The 23,661-nt window shown below is 36.0% G+C and overlaps 1 protein-coding gene across 3 annotated transcripts in view; it reads left to right on the forward strand.

Moving 5' to 3' along the window:
- Nucleotides 1-23,390, forward strand: part of USP9X (ubiquitin specific peptidase 9 X-linked) — a 97,465-nt gene extending 74,075 nt beyond the window's left edge. For 2 of the 3 annotated variants that reach the window (XM_065741575.1, XM_065741574.1), the window contains exons 27-45: nucleotides 2,102-2,210; nucleotides 2,441-2,587; nucleotides 2,722-2,868; nucleotides 3,730-3,952; nucleotides 5,289-5,509; nucleotides 5,900-6,090; nucleotides 6,532-6,705; nucleotides 7,216-7,357; nucleotides 7,535-8,285; nucleotides 8,754-8,877; nucleotides 9,583-9,808; nucleotides 10,793-10,922; nucleotides 13,894-14,079; nucleotides 15,717-15,937; nucleotides 17,049-17,137; nucleotides 19,119-19,275; nucleotides 19,647-19,859; nucleotides 20,309-20,404; nucleotides 21,811-23,390. In XM_065741575.1, coding sequence (XP_065597647.1) covers nucleotides 2,102-2,210; nucleotides 2,441-2,587; nucleotides 2,722-2,868; nucleotides 3,730-3,952; nucleotides 5,289-5,509; nucleotides 5,900-6,090; nucleotides 6,532-6,705; nucleotides 7,216-7,357; nucleotides 7,535-8,285; nucleotides 8,754-8,877; nucleotides 9,583-9,808; nucleotides 10,793-10,922; nucleotides 13,894-14,079; nucleotides 15,717-15,937; nucleotides 17,049-17,137; nucleotides 19,119-19,275; nucleotides 19,647-19,859; nucleotides 20,309-20,404; nucleotides 21,811-21,945 — 3,682 coding nt within the window. In that variant the 3' untranslated portion in view covers nucleotides 21,946-23,390. The remainder of the gene's footprint in view (nucleotides 1-2,101; nucleotides 2,211-2,440; nucleotides 2,588-2,721; nucleotides 2,869-3,729; nucleotides 3,953-5,288; nucleotides 5,510-5,899; nucleotides 6,091-6,531; nucleotides 6,706-7,215; nucleotides 7,358-7,534; nucleotides 8,286-8,753; nucleotides 8,878-9,582; nucleotides 9,809-10,792; nucleotides 10,923-13,893; nucleotides 14,080-15,716; nucleotides 15,938-17,048; nucleotides 17,138-19,118; nucleotides 19,276-19,646; nucleotides 19,860-20,308; nucleotides 20,405-21,810) is intronic. The other variant, XM_065741576.1, reaches the window with a different exon arrangement.
- Nucleotides 23,391-23,661: the final 271 nt, after the last annotated feature.

A 23,661-nucleotide genomic window follows, 5' to 3' on the forward strand; every position in this document is an offset into this window, starting at 1 on the left:
TCAAGTTCAAATCTCAGATACTATCTTCCTGAAACCATTGAGATGGATTGTTGAATCTTAATAATTGTTTCAGAGATTGAGATTGTATTGGACGTCTGCTGTTTCATCATAGTATAACCTCGCTATATGTCATTTGAAATATAGAATGCAAAGTGTTTAATACTAAATACTGGAGCGGTTCTTCTCTCCTAATCAACTGATTTTATACTGGTGAGCCATAAGTGCAAAACTGGCTTAGAAAATGGTAGTGGAACAGTAGTCCTAAATGGTCTAGAAACCCAGAAGTATTCCACTGATGACTGTAAAATGTCGGTGGTCATTCATGTAGACCCTTCCCCAGATTCTTACTGCCCATAATAAGCCATGGTATTTAACATTCCATTGAAGAAGCTAACTTCTTTTAACTAAATAGAGATGTATCCTAGAGCTAGCAATAAGGTGGGATATATAGGTTGCCTGTTTTAATGGAGGCATTTGGTCTCCAGCTGTTTTCACCAGGTGAATGAGAGTTCATCCTGAAATTTGTGTGATGTCTGCCAGATCTACATCTTTTTCATGTTGTCTAATGTGACACTACATGTCTCCCAAGGAAGCTGAATCCCTATTTTGGTTCCTTAAGAATGTTTCTGTAAAGCAGTAGCTTGTCGCCTCACAAAAATGTCATACTTGTCTTTGAATACTGCATACTCCTCAGAGACATTACAGTGTGAGACAGTGTGTTTCATCAGTCACGCTTCTCACTGTAGGAAAATGCCATATTTACCTATTTGGTTTTGCCTAAATGTATGAACCTGAGGGGTGTCTGTGGGACATATTGTAGGCAATTGGAGGTATACATCTTGAAAGATGTGTCTGTGAGCAGTTTTAGGAAAACAGCAACTCTGCAGTCAATTCCATGGATGTTAAAAGTCATTACAAATAAAATAGACCTTCTCCATCCCTTAGTCCGTATACAACTCAGAAGATTGCCATAAAGCTTGCAAAGATCAGAGAGGGGTGACAAGGAAGATCAAAGCTCTGAAATTGCTTCCATCTGAGGAGCAGCTGAATAGCTTGAGGCACTTTTTTTATTGGAGAAGATATAAATGGTGGGAGGAGAATACCACAGAGACCTTTAAAATCAGAAGTAGCAAAGGGAGAATTAATAGGGAACAGTGTTTCTTTCTTGTTTCTTTCTCTTTCATAGCTGTGAAGACTTTTTGAGCCTAATATTAAAGCAATGTAAGCCATCAGTTGGGAAATGGTTTGAGGGGATTCTTTCGTGAGTTTGTCCTTTTGGGGCTATAAAATACTGCTATTGGTAGTCTTGCTGAACCACAAGTTGATAGAATCTGAGAAGACATTCTGGAGGAATATCACTGCATGCTTCTCTCCTCCTTGTGTTCTTTCTTAGGTGTATGCCAGAGGCAGGGTGCTGGGTTAGGGGCTTTGACTTCATGGTCATTCTAGCATGTCTTAGAAGCATAGTTCACTGCACGTAGAAGAGCTCTGAAGAAAGCAGGGTTCTTCTGTGTGCTTTCTGCAGTGATCTCATGAGCAGAAAACAATTACAGCCACACGAAAAAGACACTGAAAAATGTAGTTTCCTGCATGTTGAGTCATTCCATAGAGTGCAACATAGATTTTTTTTTTCTGCTCTCCACCCAATTTCTAACAGTTTAAACAAGTGTTGGTACTAAGACAACCTTAAAACTTAGAATTTTTAGAACTTATAATAGTTTTATGTTTGGGGTCATTTTTCCCTTTACATTTATCTCTTTCCTAGTTCAATTTAACTGGATAGGTTAAGTTCTTAGAAAGCTTCATTTAATTCCAGTATATGCTGTTACTGTGCAGAGTTAGGGGTTAGTTGCTGTTAAGTTTCTTGTACTTCAGTATACTTTATTTGTGGATCTGATTTCGTAATAGTAATGCCTGTCTAAAATTTCACACCTTTAAGAAACTAAGTCAGTAGCCAGTGAATAATTAAAGTATTCCTGTTTGTTGCACTACATACAGTTTTAGGAAAATGACATTAAGCAGTGTGACAGACAAGTACAGATTGCATTATTCTGTTGGATAGGGAGATTATATTGAATATCTTCTATTAAATTTTTTTTAGAATTGTTCGTCAGATGGCACAGGAGCAGTTCTTTTTAATGGCTACCAGGTGTTGCATGGGACAGAGACCTCTCCTTTTCTTCATTACTCTGCTGTTTACAGTTCTAGGGGTAAGTTGACAGATTGTAGGCTTCAGTAGTATGATTTGAATCTTTGTAGTAGTACTAAGACAGAATATTTGCAGATGAATGCAAAATTCTGTTAACAGATTGATAAGGTATAAATTCCTTTCACCTATAGGTAAGCAGCACAATCAATTTCAGTTAGAGTTGGAGAGAGGTGTTGTAAAATAAAGAGAAGCATGTATGAATTACAAATCATTCACTTTTTGTTTGCATAGAGTACTGCCAGAGAGAGAGCTAAGCATTCTGGAGACTACTTCACTCTCTTAAGACACCTTCTTAACTATGCTTACAACAGTAATATTAATGTGCCCAATGCTGAAGTTCTTCTCAATAATGAAATTGACTGGCTGAAAAGGATCAGGGTAAGTTTATAGAAAGTTTATTTTTGATAGTGAGATTTTTGGTGCTTTGCTGTGAAGTACAGTTTAAAGCTTCCTAGGTGTGATGTATGTTATCTAATGGTTATTTAAATTCCTAACTTTCTTTTCTGTGGTAGGATGAAGTAAAAAGGACAGGGGAAACAGGTGTTGAAGAAACCATCTTAGAGGGTCACCTTGGAGTAACAAAAGAGTTGTTAGCATTCCAGACACCTGAGAAGAAATACCATATTGGTTGTGAAAAAGGAGGTGCTAATCTCATTAAAGTAAGTTCATTTTTTTTTTAATTTAGGAGTTTTTAGAGTCACTTATAAGTCAGTTAAAAAAAAAAAGAGGCTTTTTTCTTGTAGTTTGTAGCCACAACGGTCTCAATTCAACTGATTGATGAGAGGAAAAAAAAAAACACATTTAATTCGTAAGAGTACTTGGCATTCTCATTCTTCATGAACCGCTGTGTGTAGAATAGCTGTGAGCCAGTGAACTTCTTCCAAGACTCAGGAAATATCACACATGGATAGTGAGCTAGATGCAGGATAGGCCTGTATAGAATCACCAAGTTTGGAAAAGGCCTCCAAGATTATCCAGTCCAACCATCTACCTGTCAGCAGTATTTCCCAGACCGTGCCCCTCAGTATGTCTAAATGCTTCTTGAACACAGTAGTATAGGACTACTGTGTTTCATTAGACCGTATTTTCTTTCCTACACATGTTTTTAACTATTAATGTTCATGGCAGGTTTGACTAAATGCAAGACATCTGAGCATCTCTTTAATTAGACATAGTTTCTTTAGATATCTGTTTTATTATGCAGCAGCAATGTTTTTTCAGGAGTATCTGATTAAGGGCTTTGTAGATTATACTGATTCAGCAAAATTGAAGTTACTGATCAAGAGCAATATAAATTTATTTTTGACTTGGGGGAAGGAGTTTGCAGTGAACTGCTTTAGAGTGAAGTTATTATGTTCTAAGTGTAAAAGCTCGTTATGATACTAGTCTAAATTTTTACTCCTATTTTTAAGTATGTCTCCAATTCTTAGATGTTAATTTATGTAATAACTCATAAACTGTAATAAATTCACATTTATTTTTATGGTAACAAGTGATCTATTTTCTTTTATCTTTTTCAGGAATTGATAGATGATTTCATCTTTCCGGCATCCAACGTTTATTTACAATATATGAGAAATGGAGAATTGCCTGCTGAGCAGGCCATACCAGTCTGTAGTTCACCAGCTACTATTAATGCTGGCTTTGAGCTACTAGTTGCACTAGCAGTTGGATGTGTTCGAAATCTCAAACAGATAGTAGACACCTTGACTGAGATGTATTACATAGGTACAGCAATCACTAGTATGTAATTTTTTTTTTACTATTTCCTATTTTTTAATATATATGTTATGTATAGGTTTTATTTGTGTTATCTACTGAGCTAATATTTTTTTTTACACTGTGGTTTCAATGCAAAGTGTGCTTTGATGTAAAATTAGTCCTTCATATGTTAGGAAAGTTAGTATAGCCTTTATTTTTCTTCATGCAGTTAGCGAACTGGCTGTGTTACATGATTGCATCCAAGTTCCATTCTGTCACACAGGCAGACTCTCCATACTCTAATCTGTCCCTGCTAGCTCCCAAGAACGTTTTTTTTTGTTTTTTTTAGTTCATCTCATTGTTTCAGGCTTTGCCTAAGCACTCCCAGAACCTCATCAGACTTCTTACTTTTAGAGCCAGTTTAGCAAAACTATAAGCAACTAGAAATACTGTTCCACAGTGGGAAAAGCAGTGCTGCTTGCCCAGTTGGTGATATCAGTGAATCATTTGAGTAGTTCCCTGTGAGGTTTTTCAGTTTTTGCTGTTCACTTCCACTTCAAAAAACAAATGAAATGGGTGTCTTTATGGTTTTACCCCCTTGCCTCATCCTTTTGACTTTACCTTCTTCTGTGTGAAACAGTCTCTTCCTTGTCTGCTCACAACAAGAAGGATTTCATGGCATTACCCACTCTTTAAATATTTGCTAAGGATGCTAGATCTCTGTAGAATGCTACAAGAAAAGAGTACATGTGTATGAACTGTACATAGGCCAAGGAAAGTTCACATACTTTTATGTCATTTGTTTATGTTAAAAACCACAGGACAACAGATTGTGTAGGAAACCTGTGATTGTAAATGTATTCTGAAGAGATGTTAGAAGTGTAAAGGAGAAAGCTGAGTAAAAATCTTTCACAAGGTTTATAGATAGCACTATTAAAATCCTCGCAAAGGAAAGTGAGGTGTAAGTGAAATATTGTAATGTTAAAAATACTATGGATTTATGGAAGTCTTATTAGTTAGTTATATATTCTAGCTTTGATGCTTACTACTAACAGATCTGGAATACTTCAACTAGGAAGTTTGCTAGTATTGATGGGAAGAGTTACTTTTTTTCCGTAAATTAACTATTCTTTTTTTTAGCCACTGTTTTAATTACAAAATAGAGGAATGTGATGTAATCTTAAAGGTTATAGGTAGTATTATGATTTATAAAAATGTGTTAATTTTAATGATTAGATGTTCTAATCAGGCATTTTTGTTAAAACACAGCATGGTACAGACTAATACTAACTTTATGCAACTGTCATCTATGCTACAACTGAAAATCTATATAACAAAGTAATTTTTCAAATTGCATTCTGCTATTTTTTGTTCTTAGCTTGTGAAGCGCTTACAGAATGGGAATACCTACCACCTGTTGGGCCTCGACCACCAAAGGGATTTGTAGGATTAAAAAATGCTGGTGCCACTTGTTATATGAATTCTGTCATTCAGCAGCTGTACATGATTCCAGCCATCAGGAATGGGATTCTTGCAATTGAAGGCACAGGCAGTGATGTAGATGATGATATGTCTGGGGATGAAAAGCAGGACAATGAGGTAAATTTGATTATGTAGAGCTTGTTTACAATCGTCATCAAAATTCTTTTTGATCCTCAGGTTATAGTAAATTTAAGTGACTGTTCATTTTGTTTTCCATTGCTAAGGGGGGAGGCAGTAGCATAATGTTCTCACATGAATAGGCTCCCTTCAGCTGAAAAGATACAAGTAGCAGAGCTGGCAGAATTCCTCCTTATGTATATATGCCTGAACTCATTGCTTCTGTCAGCGGAACTCAATTAATGCACACAAGGAATGATTACTTCTTTAGATAGGAATATGAAGCACCTTAAATTGTTAACATCTGGGGATACAATTGTAATGGATACACCCTGTTATTAGATGACTAGAGACTAAATCCAGTTGCACAAATTCTCTTCTGCTTTTCAGAGCAATGTTGACCCACGAGATGATGTGTTTGGCTACCCACATCAATATGAAGACAAACCAGCACTGAGTAAAACAGAAGATAGAAAAGAGTACAATATTGGAGTCCTGAGGCATCTCCAAGTAATTTTTGGTCATTTAGCAGCTTCCAGGCTACAATACTATGTACCAAGAGGGTTTTGGAAACAGTTTAGGTAAATAGAAAATTTATTACTGGTTTCTGTTTGCTGCAACACTGAAATGAAACAAAATGAGTTGTAGTAGAAGAAATGATATTAAGAACTGCAAATTAACAGAACTTGTGTAGCTTTTTATCTGTTGTCCCAATGTTTCACCCTTCTTTAGAAGTCTGTTAGTAAGCCAAAATTCACAGGAAATATGGTAATTTGGAATTCTTGCAATTTTTGAGTTTGGTAATTAGTCTCTGAACCAAGTTTGAAGTTATGCATGAAAGACTTTAACTTTTCCATTTATTGATAAGTAAGTATCAAGAACAGAGTGGCAGTTGATATATTACATCACAAACCAGAGTTCTGCCCAGTAAGAAGGGATTAATAACTTCAGTAAGTCTTTATTAAGGAATTATTGATGAGTAGAACAAAAAGTATTTGACAAGAACATGCTTTTGTTTTCAGACTTTGGGGTGAACCTGTAAATCTGCGTGAACAACATGATGCTTTAGAATTCTTTAATTCCTTGGTGGATAGTTTAGATGAAGCTTTGAAAGCTTTGGGCCATCCAGCAATGTTAAGTAAAGTTTTAGGAGGATCCTTTGCTGATCAGAAGATTTGTCAAGGATGTCCTCATAGGTAAGAGTCTACTTTCTCATAGGAAAAAATAACTTATGTTTGTATAGGAAAGATTATAATGAAGATGCTGTAAAGCAGACAATCTTATAAAAATGAGTGGAAAGTCAAGACTGGAATGTCAGGTTTTGTAAAACTCATAAAATTTGCTACCTTGTTTTTCTACAGCATTCATGTAATGGTCTTGAAGTATCTTTAAAATATATTTTTGTTATTTCTTCTGATTAACCAGTTTGCATATGAAGCATTGTATATAGATCAGAGAAGGAAAAGATACCATTGTTGTTTTTTTTCTTATTAAAAGTGAAAAAAACTTAGGGACAAAATACAATGTAAAAATTCTGTGAAATGTTGCTCTTTTCTGTCTTACTTTCATATTATGCAGCTAGGGCTGTACCAAGATTAAAATTCTGTTTCCAGGAAAACTGCAATTAAAAAAAACCTCATCAATTTAAGTTGAACATGTAAGAGAAATATAGGAACATGTATCTGTTCATTTGTATTTATTCATAGGTACGAATGTGAGGAATCCTTCACAACTCTGAATGTAGATATAAGAAATCACCAAAACCTTCTTGATTCTTTGGAACAGTATGTCAAAGGAGATTTATTGGAAGGTGCAAATGCATATCATTGTGAGAAATGCAACAAAAAGGTAATGATTTCTTATATATTAAATTTGTGTACCACTGTATTGATACAGCTGTACCAAGTTCAGTCTTAGTTTGTGTTTAGGAAAAAGCTATTGTTTAATTACTGAATTTGGCTGTTGGTAAGAGTGCTGTAAGAAACTTAAGAGCTCCTAACTGCTCATGTTGTTGTTCTGTGTTAGGTTGATACAGTGAAACGCTTGTTGATTAAGAAGTTGCCTCCAGTTCTTGCGATCCAGTTGAAGCGATTCGATTATGACTGGGAACGGGAATGTGCAATCAAGTTCAATGACTATTTTGAATTTCCAAGAGAGCTGGACATGGAGCCTTACACAGTAGCAGGTGTAGCTAAATTGGAAGGAGATGACGTAAATCCTGAAAATCAAATAATACAAAATGAACAGTCAGAAAATGAACATTCTGGAAGCACAAAATACAGGCTTGTTGGTGTGCTTGTACATAGTGGCCAAGCCAGTGGCGGACATTATTACTCTTACATTATCCAGAGAAATGGTGGAGATGGTGAGAAAAATCGATGGTATAAATTTGATGACGGAGATGTGACGGAGTGTAAAATGGATGACGACGAAGAAATGAAAAATCAGTGTTTTGGTGGAGAGTACATGGGGGAAGTATTCGATCACATGATGAAGCGTATGTCTTACAGACGCCAGAAGAGGTGGTGGAATGCTTATATTCTTTTTTATGAACGTATGGACACAATAGACAAAGACAGTGAACTAACAAAATACATTTCGGAACTTGCTATCACCACTAAACCCCATCAGATTAAAATGCCGTCAGCCATCGAACGAAGCGTACGAAAGCAGAACGTGCAGTTCATGCATAATCGTATGCAGTACAGCCTAGAATATTTCCAGTTCATAAAGAAGTTGCTTACTTGTAATAGTGTCTACTTAAATCCTCCTCCAGGTTAGTATGAGATTGTGGTAATTATGGATTAATTTCTTTTGAGAACAATTTTGATTGCGTTGTGAAGAATTTTAGCCCAGGAAAATTCTGTGTATTCTGCTTCGAATGTTTCTGGACTTGTTGTCACTGATGACCATCTCAACATGCCAGAGTATTTAGCTACTACTGTTTAGTTTAGGTACTAAGTTATGTTAAGATACTAAGCGTATGGTGGGTTCTGCTGAACATAATTCTCACAGGTGAGGAGATGAATGATTTATAAGCATCTGTAAGATGTAATGGAGGGTTAATACGTGCCTATCTTAAAGCTTATGTTTTCAAATGAAACAGCATAGAAGGTGAGGCAATTTTGTTGTTTCCTTTTAAAATTTGAGCAAAATCAGACAATACTAATCTGGAATCAGTTAAAATATTGAAACTAAATTACCTGTGCTTTGTTTACATGTGAGTATTTTGGTTTTTCTTTAGGACAAGATCATCTGTTGCCAGAAGCAGAAGAAATAACTATGATTAGTATTCAGCTTGCTGCTAGATTTCTCTTCACCACAGGATTTCATACAAAGAAAATAGTCCGTGGCCCAGCTAGTGATTGGTATCTTATCTTTTAACAGCAACTACAGTTCTGGAAGTTGAATGTCTTTTGAAAGATCATAGTTAGTGTACATATGATGATGAAGTGTTAGTGGTCTGTCTGCCACCTCCCCTCCCCTGTTTTTAAACATCAGCCCTTTTGTCTGCCTTTGTCATTAGATGCTACATTTTTAGAGTAAAACAAATAGGTCATATATTCTGACGTGAATTCAGAATTGTTTCTTCATGGTTCACTTAATTATAAACAGAGCTTTTTTCAACCCAGTTATGAAGCTTATATTTGCTTTCTGTTTCTGAAACTGCTACTTTCCATTCTGAAATTGTTGACTCTATTATCAGAATGCTTATATATATTGCTGTGAGGCCTGTAATTCAAATCTGTGTGTAGTATTACAAACCACACAGTCTTAACGTCTTATCGTTTTAGTAGTCTGTAAACTGTTTGTTCTGGGGAGAGGAATGTGGGTTACTGTTAGCAGAACTAGGAAGAAAATCTCATATTCATGAGTAGTTTACCAACAGCTATTAAGTAGTTCTGTAATACGTGGCAAACACGTGCCTCACTTTTTTCTCTAACAACTTTCAAAACTAAGTTTTCCCAGTTATTTTAAGAGATCAAGGGACATAGAAATATTGCTGCTGTTCATTTTCAAATTCTATAAAAAGAATATGTTTGTCAGTTAATTAGCATCATGGTCTGTTTCAGGTATGACGCGTTATGCATTCTTCTCCGTCACAGCAAGAATGTACGCTTTTGGTTTGCACACAATGTCCTGTTTAATGTTTCGAACCGCTTCTCTGAGTACCTTTTGGAATGCCCTAGTGCTGAAGTGAGGGGCGCATTTGCAAAACTTATAGTATTTATTGCACATTTTTCATTGCAAGATGGGCCGTGTCCTTCACCTTTTGCCTCTCCTGGACCTTCCAGTCAGGTATTTACTTTTCTAATGAAAATCTTTAGAAATGTATTCTTATTTCTTCAATAAAAGCATTTAATATAAAGCTTAATTCTGCAGTAGATGCAACAGTGTTTACAGGAAAACTGTAAATCCTGTACAACAACCTGTTTTGCATTACTTGACCCATATAGGGTCAAAAGATAGGGTTGAGAGTTGCTGTCAGAGGGGTTCAGTTTCACCTCATTTTTAAATCTCTGTCAAGACTTCAGTGAGAACTTTTGAATTTAGTTAGAGGTGTGGTACTACAAAGTAAAAGTAGGTAATGTGAAGGGAAGTGAGCCTTTGTTTTTCATTTAGAGTTAAAAAATACGAATTACCAAAGTACTTTCTCCTGTATTCTCTAACACTGAAATAATAAAAAATCATAACTTTGCATAGGAGTAGAAAGGGAATCGCCTCATTCTATACACATACAACTACCAAACAATATGCAAGAAAAAAGCCAAAATCTTAATGTAATAATCATTGTTTTGACTGTATTGAAATCTGAAAAAATAAAAGTGGGCCTTTGCTTGGACGTATTTTTAAGGTTGTTGATGTCTGTCGTAGGACACTACTTTCGTTTGTGTTGTTCCACTTTTTCAGAATGTTTTCTCTACCGAATGCAGGGAAATAGAAAACAGATATATTGAGGCTACATAGATTTGTAGCAGTGGCTTTGTTTATTTGTTTTTATTTAGTATGTTTGTTTTTTCAGGAGTCTTTCAATCCGTAAAGTTCCCTGTAGAACTCCACGAGTTTTTCTGAGTATTCAGAACTAGCTGCTATGGGAGAAAAAATTCAGTTAAAAACTTCTGTATGTGCATAATTTCTCTGACATGTGCTATTCAGTGTTGCAAGTCTGATTCTCTGCGTAATACTAAGATAGTAAAGGATTCAGGTTTTCTGTCATCATAGAAAGTATAAAATAAAGAATTTACAGGTTCAGCTGTTAAATACTGTAACTTTCTCTTATAGGCTTATGATAACTTAAGTTTAAGCGATCACTTACTGAGAGCGGTACTAAATCTTCTTCGAAGGGAAGTATCTGAACATGGACGTCATTTGCAGCAGTATTTCAATCTGTTTGTGATGTATGCCAATCTAGGTAAGTCAGTTACGTGCACTATATGATGCAGTATAATCTGTTTTTTATTAATGTTTTAGTTTCTGAGTAATTGCATGGGGATCCAGTTTTTCCATTTCAGACAGATTGTTGAGATTAAGTCACATAAACGCTCTCTAGAGAATCTTTGCTCCTTCTGTTTGGGTTTTGAAGCTTCTGTCTTCCTGTGATCTTCAGAGGGATAACACAAGTAACTTAAGGCAATGAAACTGTCCTTCTGAAATCTTATGGGGATGAAAATATGGGACGAGTAATTATTCTTCATGCAGACCTCTTTTGCAGGAAGGTCATGAGATCCAGCAAGTATGTGGGAGTCTAACTTTTTTGGTCTGAAGAAGTTCAAAAAGATGGAAGTTCAGAAAAGAAAGATTATTTTTCCATAAAGTAGAGTAATGCAACTGGTCATGTTTTGTCTGTGTGCTTCAGCTGTACCCTTGCAGTATTAATTTGTTTCTAGGAACTTCCTATCTACAAACATGAAGCACTAGCTCTACAACAGTTTTCCCTTTAAAGCCTTTTTGGGAGACTGAGAAAATAGTTCTATCTGTGTATGTTCTTAGGCATCATTGCTTGCCAGAATGCTTTCACCAGAGGCATCGTATGAGGTATAAGAATGCAGAAATCAGGAAATTCCACTCTAATATTGTCATTCATCCAAGATAAACAGGCAAGAAAAGAGTGTTTTTGCAGTATAGGAAGGTTTAAGTGAAGTTCTCCCAAGCTTTTCCTAAACACTAGTGTCCTGAATTTTCTGATGAAAGATTAAATTAGAAATTGAGTGTGATCTCTCATTACGTTTAGCTTATTTGAATGCAAGGCTGGTAGAGCTTATCTGTTAATTTGCAGATGTGTATTTTGTAATGCAGCTGGCATGAGGTGATTATCAATTTTGGAGCAATGGATGTAAAATACTGGCTATGGCCTCTAAGCATCGCCCATTTTTGCTCTGAATCTTGATTATATCCGACGCTACAAAAATGGTAATAGATACAGATTAAAAGTGAAAACAAACAAACAAAAAAACCCACATATCAAATTCTGGATTATGTGTATTCTGTGCCTGGAAGAAAGTTACTAGCCTATATGCTAACTATTTGATAAAATAATATCCAAAGTAATTATTCAAAATGAAGATTATTTTTGCTGTCAAACTGAATCAGCACAGTTCACATTAATGTGAACAGCTCTATCATGCTTTCACTTAGCATTACCTGCACACTGAAAATCATTGATGAACTGTTTCTCAGGTGGGTTTTGTGCTTTGTATGCTTACACTTAGGAAGAGCGATTAAGAGGAGTGAAATGCAAATCAAATGAATAAAAGATTGCTTCTGCACTCCCAGATTTATGAGGATAGTCACAGGTTCAGATGGAGTAAATTTGTCACTAAGCTGTATGTTCTTACTTTTCACGATTACTTGGATCTTCTGTCAGGGGCCGTTTCTCTCTCTCCTGTGGTAGCCTATGCAACAAAGCATCTTTCTATTGGACTCTCCTTCAAATTCTAATATAAAGTATTCTCATCCACTGTGAAGTAGTGTGATGTGAGAAGACCTGTTCCCTTGAGAGCATTTTACTGTACACATTGAACAGCTCAGGCGTTGCCAGTTATCACCTCATATGAGCTAGAAATCTGAGTTTTTGCTGGATTCCTTTGTGCCTGAAATGTTAAACAAGTGTATCAGTCCAAACTGAATCATTTTAGCATTTCCACGTAGGAATGACACACATACAGAGTTTTGGAAGTTCTTTAAAACTGTCTATGCTCACAAAAGGAATTAGATTTTGTATCTGTAAAATAATTCTAAGTAATCACATCAATTCCACCTGTACTGTATGCTGTTTTGATAAATCATTCTGTCAGGCAGATGGTCTACAATGACTGGACTTCATGTCATTGCAGAAAAGAGATGCAATTCTTCTGCTTTGACTTACTTTTTCTGAATTTTTCATGTCATTCAGTGCATTTGAAATTCCACAAAGATAAACGTGGAAATATTAAGCAATTTGAGGCAGCCAATTGTGCTTGTATGTACTGTGGTTAGCTGATGGCATCTGTATGGATGTAGAGAGCACTCACCAAAAGCTACAGTACATCCTTCCTGCAACGCTCTTTAAGTGCTGTGAATAAGACTGCCTGTTTTGAGAGATTAAGTAATTCATGTCAAAGCACGAGAGGCCAGTTCTATGAAGAATGTCACTATGAATCTTTCTAACATAACTAAAAATGAACTGTAAGAGAGCTGTAACAGGGTGCTATCTGGATTCTTTCCTCTTATTACGGAGAGGTGGTAGGTAAGGTTCAGTTGTGTTTTAGAGTAAGAAGAAAAACTTTGCAAATGTATGAGAAATCTTGATTTTTAATGGATTTGAGAGATGGTATACAAGATCCGAGGGGATGTATACCAGATGTAATGGTAGGTATGTGCAAGGTACCTTTGCAGTGAAACCAGATGATGTTTGGGTTAGTTGGGTAATTGATTGGCTTTGGGCATTATTTCATTTCTGGGTTTTTGTCTTAAACTGATTTTTGTCATATTTATTTACCACAGAGTATGATGTGGTTGGAAATGTCTTAAATTTGTAACTGATGTATTTAGGGCATAATGAGAAAGTCATAAAATGTACTGTGGGGATTTTAATCCACTCCTGGGAATCATAATGATCACTTCTAAAAAACAACATTATTTTTTGTCCCCAAAGAAATACAAATGCTAGTTACTCAGGTGCTAATAAGCACTGTTAAGAAATTGTTGTCACTTACAACTCTTACTCAGTGTACTTTCTTCTCATCCGAACACAATTTCTTGTGCTTCTTACTGATTTTTCTTTTCCAGAATGCATGATAACTGAAAGAAAATCCAGCAACTGAAAAGTTACCAATTGTGTGGTAATTTTTCTGAAAAATGTCTGTCAGTGCTAGAAATAATAAATTTTTTTTTTTACTCTATAGGTGTAGCAGAGAAGACGCAACTACTGAAACTAAATGTTCCTGCAACCTTCATGCTTGTGGCTCTGGATGAAGGTCCAGGCCCTCCAATTAAGTACCAGTATGCTGAACTGGGGAAGCTGTACACTGTTGTGTCACAACTGATCCGTTGTTGCAACGTGTCATCACGGATGCAGTCTTCTATCAATGGTACAGTGAATTTTACATTTTCCTTAGATTAATTGGATATGTCAATAAATGTATTTTGTGCACCTTCTGTTAGTACGTATAAAATGAATTAGCAGAAAAAATGTTTGCTTTCTGTGTTTAGCAGCTCTTTTTGAAGACAGAAATCTCTTTTTTTGTATGCAAAATTGATTTGATACTGACATACTTAAAAGCGTAGGAAGCAAAGCAAAATCTGTTCTAGAGTTTGTACTTCTTAGCTTATTAAATAAAGACAAGAAAACAGTGAAGTAGTTGTTGATGCAAAATATTGCTGATTTTAGAATAGTTTAAACTGATTCCATAGACTTACTTGAAGATCTTTTGGTTCCGAGTAGGAATTAAAATAATAAGTGACTTGCACATTCCCAGTTCAAAGTAATCTGTGCAAGGAAGAAACTATACTAGGCTCTGAAGTAGCTAATAGTGGCTACTGGAATAGAGATGTTGCTTTGGATAGATCTTGAAAGTTCACTTGGTGCTCGTTTGCAGACAGAAAAACAAATAGAATCCAGCACTTTGATTTACAGATGAATCAGCTAGAAATTACTCTATCACGGAGTAAATCATTGATCCTCACTGGTTGAAGACAGTGCATGGTTACTTTTGAGACGTGGCAACAGGATATTGGGCTAGGTGAATTTTATAGCTTGTCTTACAACCTGTGTATGTATGTGTTCTATATTAAGTATATTTTAGAAAACCTAATTAGGAGTCTCTAGAGAAGCTGTTCAATGGTAAACTCATTAGAGCTCAATGTGTCAGGCTGTAAAGTCAATAGGCTAGAATGCACTATACTAAGAATTAATGAACTGAACATTTTACCGTGCTATAATAAGCTGCAGAACCATTTGGCAACTTCAGTTTGGTTTTATTTCCAGTGCATTGTTTGATAACACCAAGAAGATATTCTGCTTTTGAAAATAATCATATGTTCACTGTATTCATAATGTACTAAAAATGTGTTTTGAACATTATTATGACTATTAATTATGATTACTATTTGCAGAGTTATTTTATTTTTTGATTTAGCATAATAAGCTAGGAAAGTTCTCCTTTGATCTTCAGTAACTAACAATGCAGCACTTTTACATCAGGAAAAATCAGGAGCAAATCAACAGTCTTTCATTGTACAAAATTAACACTGCTAAAGAAGCTGTATTACTTCTGATTTTTTTTTTCAAGAACACTATTCTATCTGCATTAGAGATTTGGAGTTTTCTACCAGATATTTCTATGGTAGACTAAAGTGTCCTAAAGTTTGATAGATTCTGACTGTTAAATAAGCCTTGAAGCAGACTTGGAGTAAGAGGTTTGTTCTGAGGAAACTTCCAGCAATTCCTCCTCCTACATATGAGTCTGTCTTCAGATGTTCTGCTTTGTCTGTCACAGTACAATTTCATTAGAATGAGAGAAGTAGCTTTATCTTGGTCAGCAAGAGTCAATTTCTCAATCCAAAAAGTATTTCAAACCATTGCATGCTTCAAAGCAAATTGACTGTGTTTTTTGTTGTTTTTTTTCCTTTATGTCGTTTATTGATTAGTTACAGTGACTTATATTTTGCTGTTTACACACTGGAAGTGTTCTGGTACCTTTTCATCTAGAATAACTGCTTCTTGCAGGTAACCCTCCACTTGCCAACCCTTACGGCGATCCTAATTTATCCCAACCTATAATGGCACTTCAGCAGAACGTAGCAGACATTTTGTTTGTGAGAACCAGTTATGTGAAGAAAATAATCGAAGACTGCAGCAATTCTGAGGAGACCATCAAATTGCTTCGTTTCTGCTGTTGGGAGAATCCTCAGTTCTCTTCCACCGTCCTCAGTGAACTTCTCTGGCAGGTAAAAACAAATGTTAGGATGAGGGATGAGCATACGAGTATGTGTGATGCAAGGTGCTGTATTTATGTATAGGAATATTGTCTTATTGAATACTGAACATATACTTGGTAAAGGAAAGTTCTTAAGGTAGTACCTTTTGTCAGTGTTTTTACTCTTGGGTATATGCATCATGGTGGAGTGTTATGAGAAGTTCTTTTATAGGTTTGGGAAAGCAATAAACATATTCTAGTTAGGAAGATAAGGTCAAGGATGAACCTCGGGGCTCTGCATTTGTACCTTGGGGGTCTGTATTAGGACTAATAGTATTTAATATTGTCATTGGTGACACAGACAGAGTGGAGTTGAGTGCACGCTCCATAAACGTGCAGATGACAGCAAGTACATTTTGTTCATTTTTTAATAATCCGTATGGCTTATTTCATTATAATCAAACTTTGGAATTTTCTGAAATTTTCCTTTCATTTATTTTGACTCTGTATGTAAGGTCCTTTTTTCTAAGTCTGCAAGACATAACTTGGCTTCAGGCTTAAGAAATAATCATTATATGGAGCTGTTTTGCTTCTCCTTTGTAATCTCTGTAAGGTTAATCACGCTCCCAATCCAAATAAAGTTTGTTTTAACTTCAGTTAGCTAGTCTTAAATTAGTGCAATTTTTTTGCTATGTAAACATGAAGTTTTTCTGTGTCCTTCTGTTTGGCACTTGAAAAGAAAATAAATGATTTACTGATGTTTTACTTTGCCACATATTTTGCAGTTTAGAATAACCTTGAACATTCTGCCTAAGAGTAACAATATCAGTGGAAAATACTGTTTTGTAATTTTACTTTTCTAAAGGTACTTCTCAAGGTAACTTCTTTAACATATCATGCCTGGCACTTCAGTTGTGTTAGAAACATGATAAAATACTTCTCCTTTACAAAAGCTACTATGTATTTAGAAAAAAAAATGATGCTATCAGCATTTAAAGTAATAATAGTACGCATTGCATCTAAAAAGAACCCTTATGTTACAGTAAAATTCACTTCAAATTATTGTATTCTTGTATTGTGCTATGTAATCTACGTACTCTGAAGAACGTTTTCTTGTTTTCTCTGCATTTTTACTTTTTAAGGTTGCATATTCGTACACATACGAGCTTCGACCTTACTTGGATCTGCTTCTGCAAATCCTATTAATTGAGGATTCTTGGCAAACTCACAGGTTTGTAGTTACCTATCTTTTTATAATTTGTTACCGTGTTTGCTACAGCCTGTTCTCCCAGTGATTCTGCTGCTAATCCTTTCATGAGTTTCATCTGTTTCAAAGTATTACTGTTTTATAATTGAATATTGGCAATACTTGATTTACTAAATAATACGCAACTATGTCCCACATTTAAGTATTTTGAGTAAGAGCACGCATGATTTTAAAACTGTCTGCCATAGTGAAATTGCTGGAGTGAACTCGTAAATACTTCCCTGTAGATGTAGTCTGCACTTAGGATTTCAACAGTTAGCCTTACTCTAGAAAATATTCAGAGAGAAGGTGATAATCTGGCTTACCACGCTTCAAAACCTGAAGGTTAGGGTGGAGGGGTTTATTCATTTTCTCTATAGGAATTACCCCTAAAGTAAGGGATGAAAGTACCTTTTCTGTATGGGCTTTTCATGTTTGCATATTTATGTAATGCAAATATAAAGCAGTTTGTTTAGATGTTCTTCCTTCTAAGCAAATACTTCCATAAGGTGTCCTGTCTTAAGTCCACAGAACACTGGAGAATGGGCATATTTTACTTCATGCTTCCTACAATAAAACATGCTATGGTGAAAATATAGGTGAGAAGTAATTGAAGTGTTTGTTTAGGATAGTACTATGTTTGAAATCACGAAGATATGAAGGAGGTTAAACGTGGTGTGGCTTTCACTATACTTGAAGGTACACATCACTTTGTATTCAAGACTTCGTTAGAATCATGCTGGGCTTCAGCAGAGAAATATAAAGTGTCCAACTGCAGTCATTCTCTGATTTCTTGCTGCCATTTTGTATATATATGTGTGTGTGTGTAACTGTCCACAGTAAATAGCAATCTCCTATAACTTGCAGAAAATTAGAAACATATGGTCTTTAACAGTGTTCATCCTTCAGTGCTCTTTGTATTCTCTTATTTGGATGGCTGCTGTCATTCTTTGGCATCATGATTTGACAAGTTAATGTCCCAATTTGGGGGTAATAATGTTACTCTGTGCCATTATGTTAAACCAACTGAAGCTCATTTTCTTGATGAGTCACAGAACCAAATAGAGAAGAATCATCTAGGTTGGAAAATACCTTTAATGTCCTTGTCGCCTGTGAAAAGAAACTCAGACTGCCCTTGCTGTGGTCTCCCTTCAGCTGGTTGTAGAGCAATGAGATCTCCCTTCAGTCTCCTCCTGCAGTGTAAACAGCCCTAGTTCCTTCAACCTGTCCACATAAGACTTGTTTTCTAGTCCCATTGTTGGCTTTGTTGCTCATCACTACGCATGCTCGAGCAACTCAGTGCAGTTGATGGAGCAAGGCCAAGGTTGTCAACTGCCTGGGGACTGTTAGCTGATTGTTGCCAGAGATGAAAGGGAAAGAGGGAAGTGGTTTTTCCTGCAGTGAATGTTAGCTCTTAAAGATTTTGACAGTCTAGGTTCTGTGTTCTCATCCAGTGCTTTTTCAAAACCAAAAGTAAGTGAATTGGGAAATAGTGCAAGAACTGAGAGCTTCAATTAATTCCTTGACCCCCTCCTTAAAGAGTGGAAGGCAGGGAATGTGTGTTTAGTTTCAGTGATGGTCCAAGGCACATGCGTGTGCTATTCATTTCTCTTTAGAGGAGTTGCATCTAAAAGGTTTTATGTTGAAGAGCTATGACTATAATGTAAATAGTCCTTCTGTCTTCATTTAACTGTTCTAACTCTGTAAGAACATAATGAGTTAAATATAGTTTTGTAAATGTAGTTTATATTAGAACAAAAGTTCACTGTTATTGGTTTTATTCAGAGAGTTTGAACAGCTGACTGGCTTGAACATTACCAAATACTTACTGAAATTGTGTATTCTGTATGCAACATGTCAAGTTAGTCTCCTAATGTCAAAAATAAGAATATTCAGAATATGATTTACCTTTTTATAATTACACTGTAAGTGAAGGCTGAGTTCTAATGCTGGAATATTTTTGTAGGATTCACAATGCACTTAAGGGAATCCCAGATGACAGGGATGGACTATTTGACACCATTCAACGCTCCAAGAACCATTATCAGAAAAGAGCTTACCAATGTATAAAGTGCATGGTGGCCCTCTTCAGCAACTGCCCTGTAGCCTACCAGATCCTTCAGGTGATAAATTTTGTTGTCTCTTGCTGTGCTTTTTTTCCTGTTGTATATTAAAAAAAAAAAAACCCTCAATTTTCATTGACTTGACAAAATTATGACCTTCAAGTAAAACTCTTGTAAACCTCTTGATTTCAGAAGGTCAGTATATTGAATTCAGAGTAATTTGATTGATTTGTGTGTTCATGTGATGCAACTGCAGATCCTCTTAAACTTCATTTCACTTTTGAAGGTTATATTGTGTGAAAAAATGATCTTTGAGGGGATCTTCTGAACAACAGCATGTGAGTTTAGGGTCTGCTCTCTTGAAAGGAAAAGGTATTCCTCTCTTGAAGATTAGAGGAAATAATTTTGAGATGCTAACTTTCTATCTACAGAGTAATGGAGATTTGAAGAGAAAATGGACCTGGGCGGTAGAATGGCTTGGAGATGAACTTGAGCGTAGACCATACACTGGCAATCCCCAATACACCTATAATAATTGGTCTCCACCAATACAGAGCAATGAAACATCAAATGGCTACTTCCTAGAGAGATCACACAGTGCTAGAATGACTCTTGCAAAAGCTTGTGAACTCTGCCCAGAGGAGGTAAAGAATTATTTTGTCATTGGTAAAAACTTTGAGTAAATACTTCCAAAAATAAGTTGTTGATAAGGAGTTACGCTTCTGTTAGCTTTAGTTGTGTGCTCATGATTTTATCCATTTCTATTAATGTTTTTATAGACATCCATCAGTAAAATAATTAGTCTAGAATTTAAATTGACCATTTAAAGTAGACGATGAATGATTAAAAAGTCTATTTTTCCAATACTGTGTCAATAGTGGAAATTCTTATACAAATGGTAATTTTTATATATCTTGTTATACATATAAAAATGATATTGTGCATATCATCTGTGTAAATATACATGAATAATTTTTATCCAGTATGAGCTACGGGTGACACTGGTGGTGGAGAATGGTTTTTGATCCTCTGAAAGGATAGCTTGAACAAAGCATTGGTTCTGAATAATCCTAGTATATTTTTCAAACTTTAGGAACCAGATGATCCTGATGCTCCAGATGAGCATGAGTCTTCTCCACCCGAAGATGCCCCACTGTATCCCCATTCACCTGGTTCCCAATATCAACAGGTAAAAGCTTAAGAGTTACTCAGAGCCCTGGGTTAACTTTAAATGTTAGCATTCATGGTAACTCTCATTACAGGCATTTAGCCGGAAGCATGTTATTATCAAATATCACCACAGGAGAAATAAAGATTGAGATCCATTTTGCCGGGAACAGTGTCCCCATCACTTTCATGAGAGAATTTTAATGTTACCAGATCAGAGATTAATCAGCCATAGAAACAGCAGAGGGACAGATGTCATCCCAGGCTTGTGCATATGAAATTAGATTCTTTTATTTGTTCATGTTGATATTTTGTGAATTGCTTTCTCATTTTTCAAATTTGAAATCAAGCCCCAAGGCCTGATTTTTGGTTAGAGCTGATTGTAAGGCTTTCGTAAAAGTGGATGTGTTTGCTATGTGCTGTGAGCACTGGTCTCCAAATTTTAAGTGCATACAAAATCTAAATCTGTTTTGGGCTAAATGGCTGCTTAGTTAAACTTTCAGTGGAGAGACAGATCTGGAAGAAATCATTACCATTTTTTTTATTGACCGAATTAGTAGGTCCCCTACTTAGTTTCCATTTTTCTTGTTCCAATTAATTTTATTTATTCTTAATCCGCTAACTTAATTTCCTCTCCCGCCCAAACCCATTTTCCCTCCATCTTGCTTCCTTACTTGGTGTTCTCAGCAGAGCAGTTGGTAAGTTGTGCAGATTTTCCCACTCCTTTCTGAGCTCCCGAGTTCAGACACGTACTGTAACCCCACCGTTATCCGTGTGATGTGTTCACTTCCTTGCAACAGATGGCATTTTTCACTAACTCACGCAGTTCCTAATTCATGTTTCTGATTTCTCCACAGTTGGTTAAACTTTGCAAAGCAATAGGTAGAAGAGGTATTTTCATTTGCTGAGTGTGTGTAGCTTTTTTAATTGGGACAGAGCATCTGGAGAAAATGACTGGTCTCGATTTCATTCAATTCTGTAACGTTAAAGTTTGCCCATGAATCAGTGTATGTTACCTTAACACAGGTCTGCTTTCTCCATTGTCATAGGGAAAACATGCACACTGATTGGATCTGTTTAGAAAATATGCACACAGTTCAGTATGCAGAGCACACAGGCAGCCTGTTTTACTTGCTTTTGCTTTGCATGTAAATGTTCTTCAGACAAAAACTAAAACGACTGTTTACCTCATGGTATCTTTTACAAGTTGAAAATCTGTTTACGTTGTGTTAGTTAAAAAGGTAAGTGAAGGATGTGATTCAGAGGAATGGTGACGCTGTAGTGTATGTCCCTGCAGATAATACCACCCCAGATGTCGGGTGTGCTCGGTGATACTTTTTGGTAGTTTGAAGCTAGAGGTGGAAGCCCAGCAGCTGGTTAGGAAATCGGTCCACAATGTCCTTTTAAAATGTTTATGCTTTGTTACAGAATAACCATGTGCATGGACAGCCATATACAGGCCCGGCAGCACATCATATGAACAACCCTCAGCGAACTGGCCAACGAGCACAAGAAAACTATGAAGGCAGCGAAGAAGTTTCCCCACCTCAGACAAAAGATTAGTGAATTGCACATAATCAATTAACTTGCTCCATCAAGACTGTGCACCCAGGCCTTACAGTCCAACCTTTCTCTGTGTCTGGCTAATATTTAAAACTAGAAAAACTATTCCTAATCAACATGGAGTGGAGAGTCTATTCACTGTCTTATCTGCAGAAAATTGCTGTCAATATATAACCCGCCTGCAGTGGAAAGTGTATAGTGTTTTGTAATAAATGGCCTGATGCTAATGTGTAAATGGCAAAGGTGTATATAGTATATTAATGTTTGACTGTTAATTCTTAAGCGAGAAACATTTTTTTTGTCTTGATGAGACTCACAGATCTACAAAAACAAAAAATAATTTCTTGATATATCTGCTGCGCTCTGCGACCAGTGTTGCCTGCCTCACGGCAGTTGGGTCAACTCCTTTACAAAAAAGCCTATCCATGTCAACCACAAAAATAGTTTCATGTTAATTCTTTGCCACTGGAGTCGATTTTACTATGAGCAACGTAATGGCTGGTAACCTTTTAATTATTTGGTTGATGTGGAAAATTGGTGATGTAACATTGTTTCTAGATCTTTTTTCATTGCCTTTTTCATTCTGGTATTAGGTTAATCACTTTGAAGCTATAGTTATGCTGTAACATTTAGCATGGCTTCACACCAAGTTAGTGTAGCCAACGAGGGGGGAAAAAAAAGTGACAGCAGTTGTCCCAATGTGACAACTGTATCGCTCAGAACTTTTTCTTCTTACACCTAGACTATAAAACGGGGAGGGAAAATGTGACAAACAAGTGGTTTTCAGTTTCACATGTTCCTCACATCTGATGTTTGACAGTTCTGTCTCTGGGTGGGATAAAGAACACTTAGTTTTCAGTAATAGGAATTAAAAAGATTTAAAACAAATATGCAAAAATTTGCTATGCCAGGATGCCTGGAGCATAATAGACTGTATTTGGTGTGCTTGTTTTGTTTCTTTGGTAGAGCTTATTAGATAAACTTCTAACACTTTCCTTCTACTGCATCCCAGTGAAGCGGAAGTCAACAAAATCACACAGTTCTTGTGAGTGCCACTGCACCAAGTTAACTTGCTGGTTTTCTGCTCGTTCACAGTTCTACTTGAAAGCGAGAATTGTCTTAGCTCTTTATCCATATGCAGGAGATCTTAACGTTAGAAGCAGGGTTTAATGAGAAGAGAAACTACTGGTTAGTCAAATACAATTCTGAGGTATCTCTATTCCAGAATAAACATTTGTTTAAAGACTTGGAGAAACGCATCAGTAAATACTGTATTTAAATGAAAATTGGTAACTTGAATGTGTGTAATTTTTTGGAACCTGTCTAAAAACCAAATACCCCTGCAAAACAGATACAGCCCACCCTATACTATTTAAATATTTTGCTGTTTTATTTTATAGAAATTATTTTGCTGAATTCACAAATAGAATTTGATTTAAGAAGAACGTTTTGTCCTGTGGTGTGTGTTGGTTATTTTTGTTATTTTTTTCTTCTTTTTTTTTTTTCATGGACTGCACAGAAAGGCGAATTCTGTGTAGTAGCACTGAGCTGAGTTCTGGAACAACAGTCACATTGAGATTTCTGTGCACAAAAAAAAAATAGGAAATAAATTGGCCCATCAGAATAAAACAATCAGGACAATTACACTGTAAAAGTTTCTTAATGTGATTTATCTTGTACTTTTTGTATGTTTTTATATATACATATATATATTTA

Source organism: Cyrtonyx montezumae, unplaced genomic scaffold, assembly GCF_038088225.1.
Source record: "Cyrtonyx montezumae isolate F1298 unplaced genomic scaffold, pur_monq_1.0 scaffold_3, whole genome shotgun sequence".
NCBI lineage: Eukaryota > Metazoa > Chordata > Aves > Galliformes > Odontophoridae > Cyrtonyx > Cyrtonyx montezumae.